Source organism: Pistacia vera, unplaced genomic scaffold (assembly GCF_008641045.1).
Source record: "Pistacia vera cultivar Batoury unplaced genomic scaffold, PisVer_v2 Contig1144, whole genome shotgun sequence".
Classification (NCBI taxonomy): Eukaryota; Viridiplantae; Streptophyta; class Magnoliopsida; order Sapindales; family Anacardiaceae; genus Pistacia; species Pistacia vera.
The window spans coordinates 320,490-342,667 of NW_022195187.1; the positions used below are offsets into that span (position 1 = coordinate 320,490).

General features: G+C 34.8%; 2 protein-coding genes, 1 long non-coding RNA gene and 1 pseudogene across 3 annotated transcripts; 1 reads left to right on the plus strand and 3 right to left on the minus strand.

Moving 5' to 3' along the window:
• The first annotated feature begins 3,067 nt into the window (after positions 1-3,067).
• LOC116144988 lies at positions 3,068-3,622 on the plus strand. The gene is made up of 3 exons (XR_004130347.1): positions 3,068-3,159; positions 3,315-3,391; positions 3,462-3,622. It is a non-coding gene; the product is annotated as an uncharacterized LOC116144988 (long non-coding RNA).
• Positions 3,623-7,453: 3,831 nt separating this feature from the next.
• Positions 7,454-14,488, minus strand: LOC116145366 (annotated as a pseudogene).
• Positions 14,489-14,968: 480 nt separating this feature from the next.
• LOC116144996 (4-coumarate--CoA ligase-like 7) lies at positions 14,969-18,651 on the minus strand. Its single transcript, XM_031430452.1, has 6 exons — positions 17,404-18,651; positions 16,907-17,108; positions 16,135-16,280; positions 15,751-15,818; positions 15,528-15,630; positions 14,969-15,147 (listed from the first exon to the last, which is right to left on the minus strand). The coding sequence occupies exons 1-6, from the start codon at positions 18,403-18,405 to the stop codon at positions 15,034-15,036; spliced, it is 1,635 nt and encodes a 544-aa protein (XP_031286312.1). The 5' UTR covers positions 18,406-18,651; the 3' UTR covers positions 14,969-15,033.
• Positions 18,652-21,810: 3,159 nt separating this feature from the next.
• LOC116145377 (secreted RxLR effector protein 161-like) lies at positions 21,811-22,134 on the minus strand. The gene has a single exon (XM_031430835.1). It carries the CDS (start codon positions 22,132-22,134, stop codon positions 21,811-21,813), a length of 324 nt encoding a protein of 107 aa, XP_031286695.1.
• Positions 22,135-22,178: the final 44 nt, after the last annotated feature.

Here is a 22,178-nt window from a genome sequence, read left to right on the forward strand (position 1 = left end):
TCACTTTATTTGCCCCATAATTTGTTACAAATTGAATTTTATATTATATTAATAATTATTGACAATGTGAAGAGATGAGATGAGACCCTTTAGTAGGGCCAGTGGGGGCTATATAAGATGAAGATTGGGCATAGACAGGATTCAGGATGCAATTAGTAGCCACTCATTCTTCATATGCATCCTTTCTTCATGTTCTTGTGCTAAATAATGTAATGTTCTTTAGTATATTTCGTTTTCTATATTTCAAGTGTTAATTAATTAATAATTTATTTGTTTTATTATTAGTTTAAAATAGAAGTAGCATGCACATAAAGTTAAATAAAATTGACAGTTTATATATTAATTATAAGAAAATAACACCTTTAATTATCTTATAATATGTTGTAATACTCCATGTACAATCAAATCAATGGATCAATTGAAATTCTAACTTTATATGTTTAAAATTACTCTTCAATTAATTGTACTAAATCTACAAAGTTTATATGTAAATTTAAATAAATCCTGCTTCAATTTTATACTATAGTATTATTACAATGTCCCTCGTTTGCCATTTAAAATTAAGTACGCCGTTTTTTGTGACTAATTTCTTTGATTCACATCTCTCATATGGCAAGTCAAATTGTGATCATTACATGTTATAAATTAGATGGTTCATAATTTTGGTGGTAAATCTTTTCTTTTCAAACCAACAACAAAATAAATAAATGTATGAATCGAACATGTAGTTTTCGTTGACTAATTTCTTTTGTCTTTCATAATTATTTATTTAGTTATCAAAAGTTTAACTTATATTTCTCTGGAACTATAATTTTAAATCTCTCTCTCATTCATTAGATTATAACCCCAAAATCAACGAACAAAAATTGCCACTGCACTGCGGCTAATGAAGGACAAGATACATGTGTGGCTCACACACAAATGAACCAGCTGGAAGTTATTGAGGCTTTAGGGCCCATTGGCAGCAGCCAGCAGATCAACATTCAACAATGACAAATACATCAACTTCAATCCAAAATTCGGCCCTCTGGCCAATTTGTAGGGTTGTTCGCGTCCGCTTTGATCATCCCTGTGGCCGCTCGCGGAAAGCCATACGCCTGTTGCCTGCTGGCCCATCCAAATATTTGAAGGGTTTAAGATAGATAACAACAAAATAATACATAGGAATAACAATAATATAAATAAACGACATTAGTGTCCTCCTTATAGTAATTGAGCACGTGAACTACTAACGTTTGCCTCTAAACATTATGTTGACAATTGTAAGTTCTTGCACATTTTTACTTACTATAGATTGAATGACGATTGATTATAACAAAGTTTTTATCTCTTCTTTTTCCACATTGATTTGATCCTTGAGCGTCTCCGTTGATAAATAAAATTGGATAACATCTGTCTGCCACATTAAATATGAATAAAGTTATACATCCCAAAATGTTTCCCAAATGACATGTTATCTTATCTGGTATATTGACATATTATTCCCCAAATCATTCGCATGTCAGCACAACGTAGTACACTTCATTTGAGATGAGAGTTTTGGGATGAATAGCATTATATATATTGAATTTTTATATTAATACATTATTTTAAATTAAATTTATGTATTTTTAATCTTAATATATGTTTAAAATACTATCTTTAACATAAATTACTATTTCTCAAAAAAAAAAAAAAAAATAATAATAATAAAAAATAAGTTTTTATATTAGGAATATATCTATTGATATAACTAATCTTATTAACCTATAATGTTATTGTCATTTATGTATATCATGTATGTTTAAGCGCGCAAAACCTAGAGTTGATAGTCATATGGTACAACTTTATTAAATTCCTTGCATTCTTGGTAGTGTATAGAGTCTACTCTACATCTGTACGACTGTACATGTTATAGACATGTTTGAGGGCTTTGTGATATACGTGTAAATACACCGATGAATTGGGCGGGTAGGTATGAATCGTATAATATTACGTTATAAATCCTCCTTTTATGTTCACGTGTTAGAGAGTTCATAGAAAAATTATTAATTCTACATAAGGCAGATATAAGAGACAATGATGATGGGTTGAGTTATCGATAAAAAGAAAAAATTATAATTTGTTAATGAATCTATTCTGTATTCCATTTAAATTGATTAAACTTAATGTGTATGCAGTATGTTCAGTTTGATCTTATGCTATAATAATGGTCTCATGAGAAAAAAAAAAAAAAAAAAAAAGAAGGTAAAACTAATCTATAATATACTAGCAGTAACATAAATATTAAGGCTAATTTGGAGATAATTATAAGGCTTGCTCAGACATTTATATATAGTTCATTATCTGTATCACATTTGCAATCATCAAATTTTATATACTGAAAAGAAGAGATAGAGTATGTTAATATAATATTATTGAAAGAATAAGATATGCATTAAAATATTCAATCACGTAAAAGTGACACATTGACAAATTTCATATTAATTATTAAAACCTGACTGAGAATCTGAAATTTCTATCAAATCAGAGTCTCGAGCGAGATAAGAGAGGTCCCACTGACAACGTGCTGCTAGTTTTCATTGATTGTGATTTGTGTGTGCAGTGCGCCCCTTCTGTTGTCTTATAGATTACCTTTCCAATAACATTTCCACCCGGTTAAACGGTCATTTCAATTGGACCGTCCGATTCTCAATTACACGTGTCACTCTTTCATTAGTGCTTCATCAAATGCCACGTGCAAGGTGGCTTTGAATCACGTGGCCTGGTTTATATCAAACAAATTACTGTTGTATCATGTGTATAAATGTAAACCAACAATTAACAACCCTTTATGTAGTAATCTCTTCTCTAACATTTAGAAATCATCAGAGAATCGGCAGCCAGCAAGTAAAATTATTTACAAAAGAAAATTCTAAAAGAGAAAATTGTTAGCGAGCTCTCTGCGGGATGTGGCGATGCTAAGATGTCGCCTTTATCTGCATTTGCACCTGCATCTTTTTGTGTTATTTGGTTGTGATTCGAAAACAGTGGAAAATAGGACGACCAGGCAAGAAGGTGCATGTGCAAATGCAGATGAATGCCATTTTGGCTATTTGGACTTGAGATACTCTAGATCTCTTTCTGTTTAAGGTGTAATACACTAATACTCATAGAATCCTCAACAGTTTCTTCACCCAAGTATGTATGCATGCTCTTAGTTTCTTCCTCTTACTGTGTGTTTTTGCATGTATGTTTTGAGTGTGAATTTAAAAGATTTACTCAAATATTGCTTTATAGGTTTTGATTAGTGCGCTTTAGATAGGTTGCTCAAGAATTCTTTGAACCATGCACAGATTAGATCGATGACGATCAGTATAAAAGGAGCTTCAAAAATTAAGTTAAGCCCTTCAACATTATAGGGCTTTTCAAGGTAAAAATAAATCTCTCTCTCTCACGAACATATATTTTGCCTAATTTAACTTAATTAGCTTACTAAACAGGTAGCATCCGATTGCGGCCAAGACACTCTCAAGAAAAGGGTAGCAAATACTTTACTTTCAGGGCCAAGTTTAACACAACTGTATCATCTACAAGTTTCAAACACTTCTCATTACTTATCTAAAACAGTACTTAGCATAATATATATAGTTAGGTGTTGCCATTATGGTCTAAATCCAAAGATCATCTCTCTTCATCGTTAATCAAAAAGGAATATGCTCAAACTGTCCTTTTTCTATAATTACTTTCATTTAATTTTTTTTTTTTAATGAAAATTGGAAAATGACAATGCACTAAATGTGTGAAAAAGCTAGATGTCTCTTCTTCTCTTTAACGATTTCTTTACCTGGTAGTACTTGGGGGACCAGAAAGTGACAGATAACGCTGATCAAAACCCCTTGATTATTTTCTTTCCGTAGGCATCTGCATATTATGCCGTGTACTTTAGGGCAACATGCACTGAATATAATCAAGATCAACATATGATTAAGAAAGCGCCAAAATACAACATTACATTCAGAATCCAACAAAGACAAGATATATAAATTAAAAAAAATGATTATATAGCATTATTAGGAAGAATAATATAATTATTATTTGATTGTTTGCTTAAAATCCCCCATTGTGGATGTATTTGGTAAATAGAATTACTAAAACATATAGAGCTATCTGGTAAGCTTAACTTTCGCAGGACCTGCATTTTACATATTTGACTCTTTCTAAATTCTATGTCATGTGTCTACACGCAAGCATAATTATACACATCTAGGTTTTATGTATTGGAGAAACATTGCATCAATACTTAAATAAACAGTAGGAGGATTCTAGGAGAGTTTATTTGCTTTTTGACTTTATGGCCTATTTAATTTGCTTTTTGACTTTATGGCCTATTAAATAAACAGTTGGAGGATTCTCGTCCAGTTATGTTTTACAGCAGTGTTTGACTGCTTGGCTTATATCTTGATTTGTTGCTCCAAAGACGACAAAACAAAACAAAGCAAAAAAAAAAAAATGAAAACCATTTTCATTTGTGAATCTTATAAGTAAATATATTCGCATATAATCCGATTGTTGTTTACCATACTTCAAGGATTATGAAATGCTGAATATGGTATGTTTTGCTTGCAAGCTTCTGAATTCTGATAAACCGTTTGCATTACAGATAACCACTGACATGCGTATTCAGGTTTTGTCAAGGTAAGTCTCTTTTATTTACGACTATACATATTTAGTTTGGAGCAGTTTTTAATTTTGTTGTTTAAACACCAGATAGTAAAACATGCATGATATCCATATATATATAAATAGCATGAATTTGCTTACAGGACTATCAAATAATATCACCAAGGGGAGATATCCTATCTAGTTGTTAAGACCTTTTGTGGATGTATATAAATCAGAAATTAGGTCATAGGATTCATCTCGCATTCACATTCGTGGGAGATTTAGTTTAATTATTTGTATTTTGTCATGGTAAACCAAAAAACAAGTGCTGAGTGTATATCACTTGAAGAAGATCCCTCTTTAACATAAATATGCGGCTCAATTCGACATGATGCCATCTATTTGCGATTTTTCGCAGAACCAAATATGATTCACAATTAGTAGGTTACAATATATATATGTGCAGACAATATTAAGGACATTTATCAGTATCTTCTGCCACATACTGATCTGATTGGATAACCGAGAAATATATATTCCTCCCATGCTTAGTTAGCTGGAAGATGGATAAGTTCTACCCCTAGTTAGTAACTTCTTTGAATTAGTACTGTAAGTATATCTTGAACATAGAATGAAATTGTTGGAAATATGTAGGATTTTCGCAGTTTTAAATATCTAAAACAAATGCGTCAAGAAGAGTAGCTATGGATGTAGTGATTTGCAGAGAAGATTTTTAGAAAGATGTCGTAGTCAAGAGGCTTATACTGAAATGTAAACCAAAGTTGGAAGACAAGAAAATATGGAAGTTCTCAATTATCTTTCTTTGGAGCTAGCTTTACTTATGATCTGGCAGTAATAGGGCAATAATACACAATCCCACATATTAATTTCCAACCGACACGCACCAAAAATTACTCCAATTAATAAGGATCATAAAATTTTTTATGGTTATCTTCATTCACAGCCTCTAATTCTCTTTAAGAGTTTGGTCAAAATATGTATAGTTGGATATATATATATATATATAAAGGCAGAGATGGTGAATTGTTACTTTGTGATTAATTGTTTATGTTTCATTCTTCGAAGCGCCTGTAACTCAATTTCTTTTCTGAACAGGAGAAAGTTAAAAGAAATTTTATCTAGTGTTTAAAAAGAATGTGTGATTGGAAATGGGTCTCTCGTTAGCTAGAAATCTCTAGAAATGTGACTGATGACATATATCTGAAGCAAATCAGACGATAACCATTGCTTCAGTTTGTAAAATTGTTGCCTACGAATTAATTCACAACTCTACATATTACCTTGGCATTTTACAACTTTTGTCGTGCGCACCTGACTTTTAATTCTTCTTAATAAAATTCTAATGAAATTTCTTAAGAGTTAAGAGGTTTAAGCCACAAAGTAATTTTATCATCGGTTCATTTCCCGAATAAAGAGATACGATATTCGCAGTCTCGTCTCGTCATTTTACTGGAGCTTATTATTACATCTCTTTTTTTTTTTTTTTTTTGGGTTATCTCCAGAGAAAAACAGACATTAGTGTGAGAACTAATAATTTTTCTTTTGTAATACTAGACCTTTTGAACTGACTTAAAATCCTAACCCTCTTTAATCCATGCACACCATCTATATTCGACGACTTCATTTCTATAATTACTTTTTTTTTTTTTCTTTTTTTTTTATATTCGGACTAATTTACGTATCTTCCAATAAATTTCTCGAGGTCTTGACGTTAATGACTAGATAACCTCTCAGTGTCATCTCTTATCAATGCCTGTAAACTTAACTCAAAAGTTTATAAAATTTCATTTTACTTTTTATCATCAACTATCCAATAATAGTTGCTTATAGTACCTCCACTCAAAAGATTCCTTCCGCTTGGTTGGTAATCAAAATTTTAGCATCAATCTTCTGCATCAGTTTTGGAAATGTATTGTTTTAGAGGTAATTTCTGCGATCTAACTTGAATACGATTTTCAACGGGGACTAGTTATTAGTATCCTATTCCTATGTTGATTTGTTTACCAAGTCAAGAATGATGATATTATATCGATAATTCAATATTTAAAGCCCAAACAGTGGTCCCTATCCCATTGTCAAGTTTCTAGATTTTTCATCAATGAAGCTATGGCTACGTCTAGTGGGTCACCCCATTGAAAATATATGCCACCATTCATGAAATATTCACATTAATGGGATAATCAAAACCCAATAATTCTTCTCACGTCAATTCTATTGAGATATCCAAAACAAAACAAAACATCCATCTATAAAAACATTAACACACACCAATCAGGTAATATAACAAATAAAAAGCTGAATTTCTTTTGTTTTTAATTGATTTGGTGACTGCTGATCTTTTTGAAGACTTTAACTCAGATTACTAATACTTCTCTCTGAACTCTAGATTTCCTAAACCAGTACTATGAATAAGAATTTTTTTTTCCTCAGAAGGAGTTTTGTTTGATTTAAGCCAACTTGTTACATTTTCATTGAAGACATCATCAATGAATCTCTGGTTCCTTGAAAAGTTTAGATACCACATCAATATTCCGATACCAGAAGAGAACTGCCAACTGCGAAATCTTGTTTTATTGTTTGAGGGTTTTCTTTGTACAATATTCTAGAAATGAAAATTTTATCATTCAACAAATCAACTTCCTCGACAACAAATTGGCAATTCATGCCACGATTTCATAATGAGCTTGGACTTGCAGAGTCTCTTCTACCTTTATGACGATTCTTGAAATCAAAAACCGTGTGGGAAGAGTAGGTTTTTTAAGGTTAATAAACAAAGTGTAATGTTCTTGTCAGTCATGACTTAACACACTCATAATTCATATTTGGATCGTACTTTCTCTATTAGCTCTCTCCTCAGGATTTTCCCCGACGCTGACTTTGGAACAGGTTTATAAATGTCACCCTTCGTAGTTTTCTTTAAAAGGTGCAATCTGAACAAGAGGAGAAAAGAAATAAGATCAAGTGTCTGTTATAGAATAGAAGAACAACACATTTTACAACCATACATACTGTACACAGTGTAACAAGCAATATTGGGGAAGCATGCTAACAATAAAACAGAAAAAATAATGACCAACATTAGGCAAAATGCCGCAGCTGTTTGTCTTCCTAAGAAACAATCTGAGTTAAGAACAGAAACTGAATCCAAGTATATTCCACCACAATGAATACCAATGGCATGCTCTTTTTAATTTTCATCTGTCACCTAATGTTAAGCCTAGCCAATCCAAAGGCACTTCTAAATGAACTACAATTGACAAGCAAGAATCTTTTATTGGTTAACATTACCTGCTGCAATAAAATTCTTGACATCTTCTTCGGTCAATGAACTAGTGGCGAACGAACAACATATGCAATTGGGACCTCCACCAGCTTCAGCATCGGGAATCTACATGGGTGGAAATACTTCAAATTAAAATAACGTATTTACAGAAAGGAATTACATTGAAACATTCCCTGAGAATAGTGCAATAAGTTGGTGCATATTTAAGTGTAATACTTACGGATGACAACAGCATCTAATATCTCAGGGTGAGAAACAAGCCCCTTCAAGCTCTGCTGGTGCAACCTATTTTAGATCAGTGAAGCAAAAGAAAAGACGTTTTAGTAGAATAATGAGCACTACAAATCATATCATAGACAAAATACTAGAGCACACATCATTATTAGAATCCAAGTCACACTATTTATGTACAGAGTGGGATCCAATAATAAGCAACAAACAGCAATATACCTGCAATGCCAACTCAAAGTTAAATCTAAATACAGAGAAGAAAAATACTAGATATATCAAAAGCTAGTCATAAAATTGAGTCTGTTTTCTAAGTGAAGAATAGTTTGCATCAAATCCCATACCAAAATGAACATACCTGAAAACTTTGTACTTTATGAGCTCTTAATTCGGTCAACGACAAATAGCTGTCCATCCCCATCAAATATCCAAGATCTCCTGTTTTACCCAACCCTGTTTATCTATGGTCAGCATTGTGGCCTGCTTATTGTTGTAATAACCTGAAATGAATTTTTTAATTGAACAGTCATGCATAATTAATTGAAAACAAAACAAAAGTATACCAGAATGTAATATGAGTGCAAGAACTTCATGCATTTTGGAGAAATAACCTCATAACTACATGGTGATTCATTGGGCAATGAACAATCTCGTTATTAACCACAATATGAATTACAATGGCCTTAACCTAAAATGAAAAAGTCTTTGAGAACCTTATCCACTTTTATACATTGGCAAAATCTTAACTCTCTTTACCCCAAGGATTGTTGAAATAATCTGGATGGAGAGCTGCTTAAATATCTTATGCATAAAAATTTTCATGATAACTTTGACACTGATCTAGAAAAGCTATAAGCAAATTAGTCTCATTAGGAGGAGAAGATGGTATTTCTGGTTGATCCAGCTATATTAGACAGGAGTGCAAATATATCTCAGATTGCATGAACTGCATTTATACTAACTGAATTCACTTGGCTATCATATATTCTCCAAAATTACATATATCAATCTTTTGATTATAAATTTCGGCAATAATTGATATTAATGCTCCAGACCCATATGTAGAGAGTAAACTGAACTGAAGCAGTTAACATAATCTCTACCTTGCATCATATTAGTCCTCGACCCATATCTCCCCCAAATGATTAGAGGAAAGTGTTCAGAGTATCTACACTGACAATTTGAGCCTCAACTCCGCAACAAGTTGTCCAGCTGAACCACTGTGCGAACTCCTCCCCTTTGATTCTCCACTGAACGATGCCACAAGTTTCAGTCATACCATAACCCTGAAACCATAGAGAGTTTCCTAATCAGTGATAACTATTCACCCAAGCCCCCCTTTAGGACTTGAATAGAATGAACTGAACATCTTTCAATTTTTGTTTGACGCAGCAGACAGAAACGTCAACCAATCCACACCCTGAATACTGTAACTAATCTTTTACCTAATTAAAGTAATACAAACCTAAACCTTCATTCATATACTGTAGAATTATTAATTACTTTTCTTCTTATAAACATTCTTCAATGGTTGAGTACACAATTCACAATACTAATGCTCATCAAAGTACCTGCATAACTAAAGCCGAGGAAAATTCTTCGCACTTCCTCCATCAATTCCTTTCCTAAAGGACAGCTCCAACCAATTTGCTTCAAAGACGAAAGGTCAAATTTCTTACCATACTCTGCTTTGCCAAGCAAGCCAATTGGAGGACAATCCACATATGAGTCACTCTATACTTCTCAATAGTCCTCAAAAGCTCACAAAATCAAACTTCCCCATTGACACTAGAGTATTGCCCCTCTGCAACTGCGCGTACGAAATAACCGAAGCCCAAACCCATGAAACATTGGCAACCACACAGATACACATTATCTGTTCACCAGCTAGATCCTGTCCATCCTACATCAAAGATGCTGAAAAAATTTCTATGAGTCAAAATGACTCCTTTGCTTGTGCCTGTTGTACCTGAAGAATACAAACAGAGCAATATCCGCCTGCTTAATTGAAACATCCGGAAATTCTATACATTCCATCTATTCAACCAATCATGAAAGTAACAATCTTTGAATTTGAAGATACTTATCTTTTGAACCCAAAATCACACTGGCAAGTTAAAATCTTAACTTTGTCCCATAACTCAGGGACTGTGACAAGAAGCTTTGGTTTTGAATCTTTAATTTGCTTTGAAGTTCACCCAGTGTAAATAGGATTGACAGTAGTTGCATGCCCCTATAGCAATAACACCAAGAAAACAAGAGGATATGTATAGAATTAGAGCAAAAATCAAAACGACATCGCTTTTCTTGATACCCAAGGGAAAGCCGGAGAGACCTTGTCAAGGTGGACTTGAACTGGGAGAAAGTTAAAGATTGAGCAGAATCAGCATCAATAGGGCTAGTTTGGATTCATAAAACGAAGAATTCCTGAAAAGGAAATTAACCATAGAAAGATTAGGATCTTTGGGAAGGACCAAAGGTGGTCTCAAAGACCTGTATATACCATCACGGCCATAACCAGATTTCTCCATTCAAGCGAAATGAAAATAAAAATGAGAATTTGTTTGATTTTAGTGAACCGAGACGAGTTTTTTTGAGAGGAGATAGAAATGAAGATAAATTCAAGATAAGGTTTATGATTTTTGTCTTATTGTTGTGTTAATGGAGATTGGAGAGTCGTGTAGGAATCGTTAAGCCTTGAAGGAGAAAAATGAAAGTAATATGATAATTTTTCTTGTCCATCTTCCTTCATTCTTGAAGCCTTGATTGTTCCAGCAAAATATCAAAAGTTTTATATAGACTTCCGTGAGTATATTCTACGTTGGATCGATTAGCAAGAATAATATAAACAGTATTGATAAACAGTAGTTGATAAACAGTATTTATGTCCGAAGTCAGAGATATTCGAAGGAACCTCTAAACGTTGGTATGAACTAAATCCTTGTATGGATTTGTTTTTAATACAGTTTTATTTTACGTTTCAGTTTATGCACGACAATGTTATAATCTATACTCGGATCTCGGTTCATGTAATTGATCGATTCCTTTTAAATATTACGTGTTTCCACTGCACGAATCCGGTTAGTTACTCACAATATGATCATGTCTGACTAGATACCACGTCATTCAGTACAAAAATTCGGTGCAAAAAAATCGATGTCTGTCCCATTATTGTATCTATATCTAGTAAGAATAATAATAACAGTAAACGAACATGTTCCCACCCAAAGATTAGCAAAATTTCAAGTTTTCACCCCTAGTTTCATTTATTCTATATTTTCACCGTTAAATTAATAAAAAATCATTTAATCTGACGTTTAAAGGGTAAATAGTAATTTGAACTACAATAAATCTTAAGTAAAAATAAAAATTTCAAATAACCCTTTACATCTCAAATTTCTTTCACAAGCACCCTCATCACTCCCCTCCCTCACGACAGTTGCAAAAAATTAGATCTGGCTGGATTCCGTTGCTGGTGGACATCACTGCCACCGCCACTAGTTTCCCCACTCATCCCCAACCAAATCCATCCATCCCCCAGCCTTGTCCGCCTCCATTTTGGTAAAATCTGAGCCTTTTCTCTGCGATTTTCCCCTCCTTTGCAGCTGCCGAAAAAATCCAGATCTAGCAGGACTCTAGCGCCGCTTGATAGCACTGCCACCACCACTAGCTTCCCCCACTCATCCTCGACAAAACCCATCCATCTCCTAGCCTCGTCCGCCTCCATTTTGGCCGGATCTGACCCTTTTATCAGCGATTTTTCCCTCCCTCTTGGTTGCCAAAAAATTCAGATCTAGCTGGCTTCCATCACCGTCAGCACCACTACCTTCCCCCACTCATCCTCGACAGAGCCCATCCATCTCTTAGCCTTGTTCGCCTCCATTTTGATCAGATTTGGGCCTTTTCTCTCTATTTTCCCTTCCCTTGCAGCTGTTGAAAAAATCCAAATCTATTTGGGGTTAAAAAGTAAATTACTAACTTATTTGTAGGGATGGTTGGTAAGTACACTCTCCATATTGTGTTAGAATCCAAAAATCATTCACGTGTTAATTTAAAAGTGAGAATATAACAGAGGAAATCACAGCATGAGGAAAATTCTTAGCACATTCTTCCATCAATTCCTTTCCCAAAGGAGCAGCACCAGAACCAATAAGCTTCAACGACGAAAGTTCAAACTTCTTGACCAGACTCTGCTTGGCAAGTGCAAGCACAATCGGAGGCACAATCCACATATTAGTCACTCTGTACTTCTCAACAGTCCTTAAAAGCATCTCAAAATCAAACTTCCTCATTGACACCAGAGTGTTGCCTTTCTTTAACTGTGTGTACAAAACAACTGCAAGCCCAAATACATGAAACATGGGCACACACAGAGATACACATCATCTTTTTCACCAGCGAGATCCTGGTCCATATTTATCGTCAAGGACGCCGCAATAAAATTTCTATGCGTCAAAATGACACCTTTGCTTGTACCCGTTGTACCTGAAGAGTACAACAAAGCAGCAATATCCGTCTGCTTAATGGAAACATCTGGAAATTCTGATACATTCCCAGATAACTCAATCAAATCCTGAAAAGTAACAATCTTTGAATTCGAAGATAAATTTTCTTTTGAACCCAGAATTACAGCCGGCAAATTAAAACCTTTGACTTTGTCCCATAATTCAGGTACTGTAATAACAAGCTTTGGATTGGAATCTTTGACTTGCTTTGACAGTTCATTGACAGTGTAAACAGGATTGACAGTGGTTGCGATAGCACCTAAAGCAATAACACCAAGAAAACAAATGGGAAATTGTATTGAATTGGGAGAGTAAATCAAGACGATATCGTTTTTACCGATACCGAGATGGCAAAAGCCATGAGAGACCTTGATCAAGGTGGATTTGAACTGGGAAAAGGTCAAAGATTCACCAGAATCAGCTTCAATAAGGGCTAGTTTGGACTGATAGGAAGAAGAGTTTTGAAAGAGGAAATAAACCATAGAAAGATTAGGATCTTTGGGGAGGACCAAACGTGGTCTTAAAGACCTGTATATACCATCACGTCCATAACCATAACCCTGAAACCATAGAGAGTTTCCTAATCAGTGATAACTATTCCACGCCAAGCCCCCCTTTAGGACTTGAATAGAATGAACTGAAACCTCTTCAATTTTTTGTTTGACGCAGCAGACAGAAACGTCAAACCAATCACACACCTGAATACTGAACTAATCTTTACACTAATTAAAGTAATACAAACCTAAACCATTCATTCAATATACTGTAGAAATTATTAATAACATTTCTCTTATAAACATTCTGTCAATGGTTAGTACACAATTCACAATACTAATGTCATCAAAGTACCTGAAACTAAAGCCTGAGGAAAATTTCGCACATTCCTCCATCAATTCCTTTCCTAAAGGAGCAGCTCCAAACCAATTTGCTTCAAAGACGAAAGGTCAAATTTCTTGACCATACTCTGCTTTGCCAAAGCAAGCACAATGGAGGCACAATCCACATATGAGTCACTCTATACTTCTCAATAGTCCTCAAAAGCATCACAAAATCAAACTTCCCATTGACACTAGAGTATTGCCCCTCGCAACTGCGCGTACGAAAAAACCGAAAGCCCAAACACATGAAACATTGGCAACACACAGAGAAACATTATCTGTTCTCACCAGCTAGATCCTGATCCATATATCATCAAAGATGCTGAATAAAATTTCTATGAGTCAAAATGACTCCTTTGCTTGTGCCGTTGTACCTGAAGAATACAAACAAGAGCAATATCGCCTGCTTAATTGAAACATCCGGAAATTCTATACATTCCCAGATAATTCAACCAATTCATGAAAAGTAACAATCTTTGAATTTGAAGATACTTATCTTTTGAACCCAAAATCAAGCTGGCAAGTTAAAATCTTTAACTTTGTCCCATAACTCAGGGACTGTGACAAGAAGCTTTGGTTTGAATCTTTAATTTGCTTTGAGAGTTCAGCCACACGTGTAAATAGGATTGACAGTAGTTGCATGCCCCTATAGCAAAACACCAAGAAAACAAAGAGGATATTGTATAGAATTAGGAGCAAAAATCAAAACGACATCGCTTTTCTTGATACCCAAATGGCGAAAGCCGTGAGAGACCTTGATCAAGGTGGACTTGACAATGGGAGAAAGTTAAAGATGAGCAGAATCAGCATCAATAGGGCTAGTTTGGATTCATAAGACGAAGAATTCCTGAAAGGAAATTAACCATAGAAAGATTAGGATCTTTGGGAAGGACCAAAGGTGGTCTCAAAGGCCTGTATATACCATCACGGCCATAACCAGATTTCTCCATTCAAGCGAAAATGAAAATAAAAAATGAGAATTTGGTTGAATTTAGTGAACGAGACGAGTTTTTTGAGGAGGAGATAGAAAGAGAGATAAATTCAGATAAGGTTATGATTTTTGTCTGATTTTCCTCAGAAGGAAAAGGTTTTGTTTGATTTAAGCCAACTTGTTACATTTTTCATTGAAGACATCATCAATGAACTTCTGGTTCCTTGACCCCAGAAAGTTTAGATTACCAAGCATTCAATATTCCGAATACCAGAAGTAGGAACTGCCAACTGCGAAATCTTGTTTTATTGTTTGAGGGTTTTCTTTTGTACAATATTCTAGAAATGAAAATATATTATCATTCAACAAATCAACTTCCTCGACAACAAATTGGCAATTCATGCCACGCCATTTTCATAATGCAGCTTGCACTTGCAGAGTCTTCTTCTACCTTTATGACGATTCTTGAAATCAAAAACCGTGTGGGACACGGTGTTCTTTTCAAGGTATAATAAACAAAGTGTAATGTTCTTATCAGTCATGACTTACTAACACACTCATAATTCATATTTTGGATCGTACTTTCTCTATTAGCTCTCTTCTCAAGATTTTCCCCGACGCTGACTTTGGAACAGTGTTTATAAATGTCACCCTTCGTAGTCTTTTAAAAGGTGCAATCTGAAACAAAGGAGAAAAAGATAATAAGATCAAGTGTCTGGTTATAGAATAAAAACAACATTTTACAACCGGGTATACATACTCGTACACAGTGTAACAAGCAATAATTTGGGGAAGCATAGCTAACAATAAAACAGAACAAATATAATTGACTCAACATATATGGCAAAATGCCGCAGCTGTTTGTCTTCGCTGAAAACAATCTGAGTGATAAAGAACAGAAACTGAATCCAAGTAATATCCACCACAATGAATAACAATGGCATGCTCTTTTTAATTTTCATCTGTCACCTAAATGTTAAGCCGTAGCCAATCCAAAAGGACACTTCGTAAATGAACTACAATTGACAAGCCAAGAATCTTTTATTGGTTAACATTACCTGCTTAGCAATAAAATTCTTGACATCTTCTTCGGTCAATGAACTAGTGGGCGAACGAACAACATATGCAATTGGGACCTCACCAGCTTCAGCATCTGGGAATCTACATGGGTGGAAATACTTCAAAATTAAAATAACGTATTTACAGAAAAGGAATTGACATTGAAACATTCCCTGAGAATAGTGCAAGTAAGTTGGTGCATATTTCAAGTGTAATACTTACGGAATGACAACAGCATCTAATATCTCAGGGTGAGAAACAAGCAGCCCTTCAAGCTCTGCTGGTGCAACCTATTTTAGATCAGTGAAGCAAAAGAAAAGACGTTTTAGTAGAATAATGAGCACTACAAATCACTATCAATAGACAAAATACTACAGAGCACACATCATTATTAGAATCCAAGTCAACACTATTTATGTACAGAGTTGGAATCCAAATAATAAGCAACAAACACAGCAATATACCTGCAATGGCCAACTCAAAGTTACAATCTAAATACAGAGGAAAAATAACTAAGAATATATCAAAAGCTAGTCATAAAATTGAGTCTGTTGTTCTAAGTGAAGAATAGTTTGCATCAAATCACCATTACCAAAATGAACATACCTGAAAACCTTTGTACTTTATGAGCTCTTTAATTCGGTCAACGACAAATAGCTGTCCATCCCCATCAAAATATCCAAGATCTCCTGTATGTACCCAACCCTGTTTATCTATGGTCAGCATTGTGGCCTGCTTATTGTTGTAATAACCTGAAATGAATTTTTTAATTGAACAGTCATGCATAATTTAATTGAAAACAAAACAAAAGAATACACAGAATGTAATATGAGTGCAAGAACTTACATGCATTTTGGAGAAATAACCTCATAACTACATGTGATTCATTGGGCAATGAACAATCTCGTTATTAACCAACAATATGAAATTACAATGGCCTTAACCTAAAATGAAAAAGGTCTTTGAGAACCTTATCCACTTGTATACATTGGGCAAAAACTTAACTCTCTTTACCCCAAGGATTGTTGAAATAATCTGGATGGAGAGCTGCTTAAGAATATCTTATGCATAAAAATTTTCAATGATAACTTTGACACTGAATCTAGAAAAGCTATAAGCAAATTAGTCTTCAGTTAGGAGGAGAGATGGTAATTTCTGAGGTTGATCCAGCTATATTAGACAGGAGTGCAAATATATCTCAGGAATTGCATGAACTGCATTTATACTTAACTAGAATTCACTTGGCTATCAGATATTCTCCAAAATTACATATATTCAATCTTTTGATTATAAATTTCGGCAATAAATTGATATTAATGCTCCAGAAGCCCATATGTAGAGAGTAAAACTGAACTGAAGCAGTTAACATAATCTCTACCTTGCATCATATTAGGTCCTCGAACCCATATCTCCCCCAAATGATTACCCAAATGATTAGGAGGAAGAGGTTTCAGAGTATCTACACTGACAATTTGAGCCTCAACTCCAGCAACAAGTTGTCCAGCTGAACCACTGTGCCGAACTCCTCCCCTTTGATTCTCCACTGAAACGATGCCACAAGTTTCAGTCATACCATAACCCTGAAACCATAGAGAGTTTCCTAATCAGTGATAACTATTCCACGCCAAGCCCCCCTTTAGGACTTGAATAGAATGAACTGAAACATCTTTCAATTTTTTGTTTGACGCAGCAGACAGAAACGTCAAACCAATCCACACCCTGAATACTGTAACTAATCTTTTACCTAATTAAAGTAATACAAACCTAAACCATTCATTCAATATACTGTAGAAATTATTAATAACATTTCTTCTGTATAAACATTCTGTCAATGGTTGAGTACACAATTCACAATACTAATGCTCATCAAAGTACCTGTATAACTAAAGCCTGAGGAAAATTCTTCGCACATTCCTCCATCAATTCCTTTCCTAAAGGAGCAGCTCCACAACCAATTTGCTTCAAAGACGAAAGGTCAAATTTCTTAACCATACTCTGCTTTGCCAAAGCAAGCACAATTGGAGGCACAATCCACATATGAGTCACTCTATACTTCTCAATAGTCCTCAAAAGCATCACAAAATCAAACTTCCCCATTGACACTAGAGTATTGCCCCTCTGCAACTGCGCGTACGAAATAACCGAAAGCCCAAACACATGAAACATTGGCAACACACAGAGAAACACATTATCTGTTTCACCAGCTAGATCCTGATCCATGCATATCATCAAAGATGCTGCAATAAAATTTCTATGAGTCAAAATGACTCCTTTGCTTGTGCCAGTTGTACCTGAAGAATACAACAAAGTAGCAATATCCGCCTGCTTAATTGAAACATCCGGAAATTCTAATACATTCCCAGATAATTCAACCAATTCATGAAAAGTAACAATCTTTGAATTTGAAGATAACTTATCTTTTGAACCCAAAATCACAGCTGGCAAGTTAAAATCTTTAACTTTGTCCCATAACTCAGGGACTGTGACAAGAAGCTTTGGTTTTGAATCTTTAATTTGCTTTGAGAGTTCACCCACAGTGTAAATAGGATTGACAGTAGTTGCAATGCCCCCTATAGCAATAACACCAAGAAAACAAAGAGGATATTGTATAGAATTAGGAGCAAAAATCAAAACGACATCGCTTTTCTTGATACCCAAATGGCGAAAGCCGTGAGAGACCTTGATCAAGGTGGACTTGAACTGGGAGAAAGTTAAAGATTGAGCAGAATCAGCATCAATAAGGGCTAGTTTGGATTCATAAGACGAAGAATTCCTGAAAAGGAAATTAACCATAGAAAGATTAGGATCTTTGGGAAGGACCAAAGGTGGTCTCAAAGACCTGTATATACCATCACGGCCATAACCAGATTTCTCCATTCAAGCGAAAATGAAAATAAAAAATGAGAATTTGTTTGACTTTTAGTGAACCGAGACGAGTTTTTTTGAGGAGGAGATAGAAATGAAGATAAATTCAAGATAAGGTTATGATTTTTGTCTTCTTGTTGTGTTAATGGAGATTGGAGAGTCGTGTAGGAACTGTTAAGCCTCGAAGGAGAAAAATGATAGTAATATGCGAGTGTTGAAGATGAGTGGAACGGCTGGATTTGGTGATGTGATTTGGATTGACGATTTCAGAAGTGGGATTTTCCTTTAGTCTCGTCAATAATGCCACGGACGTTGGAATTCAACACCGAAATCCAACACGGCTTACGTGTCTCGTGACAGTCACATCAGACACGCCTCACGTTCAAATTTTTTTTGAGCGAATAGTCATTCATAAAGCATAGACGATCATTCACTTATATAGACTCGTCAATATTATATAGATAAGAGTCTATTTATTATAGATAGATATTACCATTTAAACAACATTTCGTTCATCAATAAATTGAGAAAAAATTATAAATAAAAATTAGGGATAATTGTTCATAAGTTATGGACAATCGTCCTTAAAGATTGGACGGATGTTCATATGTTAATAGACGCTTATCCATTAACAACCATTTTTAAAATTAAAAAATATTTAGGGATGATCGTTCATTAGTTATGAATGACGCCTGCAAATAAGGGATATGGGTCAATAATGTAAATATAAAAATAAAATAAGAAACTTTGGATGCCTGTCGACAATGTTCCCATAACAACTTCAAGTCGACTCCTCAATTTATCAACAGCGGCATTTTTTCTTCAAGCTGATATTTAGCCTCTAAGAGTTTCATTTGAGCTCTCTCTTCACGCAATACATCAGCTAACTGCATCATTTCCCTTTCCTTCTCAACCTCTTCACGAACTATAGCAGATTCTATCTTAAGTTCTTCCACTTCAGCTTGATCATCAATGTCTCTGGCTAACTCGTCACATACTTGTTCAATAACCACTCTCGCTCTCTTCTCATTCTCAAGTTCTTTCACTGCCTTAAGAAATGATGCTTTAGTCTCAGCAAGCTCTTTGCCAAGCTTCTTGTTCAAGCTTTCAAACCGTCTCCTCAACTTCTTCCTTTCTACCCCAAGTTCCCCTGCAATTGACTCAATAGTAGCCTCAACCACTTCCTGCTTCTTGTTTTTCCATGCCGCCTTTTCTTCAGCAAAACACTTCATTAGATAGTTAATCTCATTCTGGTTCAAGCGCTGTTATCCAAGAACAGCGCTTGGACCACTACCAGCCACACGGGACGACTACCCATGTAAACACCCATGTAAACAATAACTCCGAAAGTCCAACCGGAAAACTCCCAGCTGCCAAGTAAGACTAGAATAAACTTTATCATATATGTTGATGAAACAGTGCAGTGAAGGGAAGGGAATATGTGGCAACATATGAAGACAAGGAGGACGATTGGATGTTAGTTGGAGATGTTCCTTGGCAGTAAGTTTTGAAAATTCTTGATATAAGAATGGAGACTCGACTTGTATTTTTATATTTCCAACATATCTTCTGCTCGTTTATGCTCTTCTGCTCGTTTATGCTCTTCTGCTTTGCTGCTTTTTTTATGTGTTGCGTTGTCTCAATCTTTATATATTCCCATTTTCAGACTTTCATATCCCTTTCAATTATCTTAAATTACTTCCTGTGATCGGCATCAAATCTTTTAAGATAAACCTATATAATTAAAAACTAGATTTGGACTACTTACAACCATGGAAGTGGTTGAGGCTGCCATTGAGTCCATGGCAGGGGAACTTGAGGTAGAAAGGAATTTGAGGAGACGGTTTGAAAGCTTGAACACGAAGCTTGGCAAAGAGCTAGCTGAGACTAAAGCATCATTTCTTAAGGCAGTGAAAGAACTTGAGAATGAGAAGAGAGCGAGAGTGGTTATTGAACAAGTATGTGACGAGTTAGCCAGAGACATTGATGATCAAGCTGAAGTGGAAGAACTTAAGAGAGAATCTGTTGTAGTTCGTGAAGAGGTTGAGAAGGAAAGGGAAATGATGCAGTTAGCTGATGTATTGCGTGAAGAGATAGCTCAAATGAAACTCTTAGAGGCTAAATATCAGCTTGAAGAAAAAAATGCCGCTGTTGATAAATTTGTAAACTTAAAAGCAAACTCATCATAAGCAAAGAATCAATAATCAATTCATGTTTCTATGCCCTAAGTTGCACAAATATAAAGTTACAGGATCTTGAAACTTGATGAACTTTCACATATATATATAAAAGAAATACATACCTGATTCCATAGTATGAAAATTAAAACTTGAATCTTGATTGAATCAAAAATAGGCAGCGTTTCTCTCCCTTTCTTCTCTTCTGTAATTGCAAACTCTCTTGTTGGACAGATAAAATTTTTTGGTGTATTTAAGAATAGAGAGAGGGCTCACATTTTATATTGCAGTTATTTAATTAACTGCAAACACCACACCTTTCCATCAAAGGCTAAAGACCAATATGCCCTTCTATTAAATTAATTATTACTAAACCTTATATTATATTTAATTCATATGGACCATTTTATAAGAATTATAAATAATTCTAATATTCTCCCACTTGGTCCATGTGTCATAAAAATGAAACTTTACAGCTTAGTAATTAAACATAATGTGTACACAATAATAATTAATTAAAGGTCATATCTTAAATGGTCAAGATATAAACATTATAGAGTAGGAATCTATAAGGATCATGGCGGTCATATGTTATTAAATCAACATATTCCCTTCCATGTATCACTTTACAAATTCTATACTCAGAACAATCTATAATAATTCTTAATGCTCCAACAATAACGCCCTTATCAAGGACAAATTCTGTCATCTTTATCATTCATGTATGCAAAATAACATAATATAAAGAAACATACAACAGAATAACTTATATCAATCAGAAACAATACATCAAGAGCTCAGAGTGACTAAACATAAAGAACTTTATGTACATAAAAAAAACATAATGTCAAGGAACATATACAATACATTAAAAATCAATCATGACGGGCAATAATACCCATCCTTTCAACGTGCTCACTAAAGGTCTTAGGTGATAGCCCTTTAGTCAGCGGATTCGCTATCATAAAATTGGTGCTAATATGCTCAATAGTCACTCTTTGTTTCTGAACCTCTTCTTTAACGGCAAAGTATTTTAATTCCATATGTTTAGCAACTTTAGAATATTTGTCGTTTTTAGAAAAGAAGATTGCTCAGCATTATCACAATAAATTTTCAGCGGCTTGGCAATACTATCGACAATCCCAAGTCCTGAAATAAAATTCTGTAGCCATAATCCCTGAAATGTGGCCTCAAAGCATGCTACAAACTCAGCCTCTATAGTGAAAGCAGCAATGACAGACTACTTCGCACTTTTCCATGAAACTGCTCCTCCAGCTAACATAAATACGTAGCCAAAAGTGGATTTCCTGGTGTCAAAACAACCAGCGAAATCTGAATCTGAATATCCAACTACCTCAAGGTAATCGGATCTCTTATAGGTAAGCATATGATCTTTCGTCCCTTGTAAATATCTTAACACTTTCTTTGCAGCTTGCCAATGATCCATTCCAGGGTTACTTTGATATCTACCCAGCAAACCGACCGCAAAACTAATGTCTGTCCTAGCACATGTCTGAGCATACATTAAACTTCCGACAACTGATGCATAAGGAATATGCTCCATTTACTTACATTCCAATTCAATTTGTGGGCATTGCTTAAGGCTCA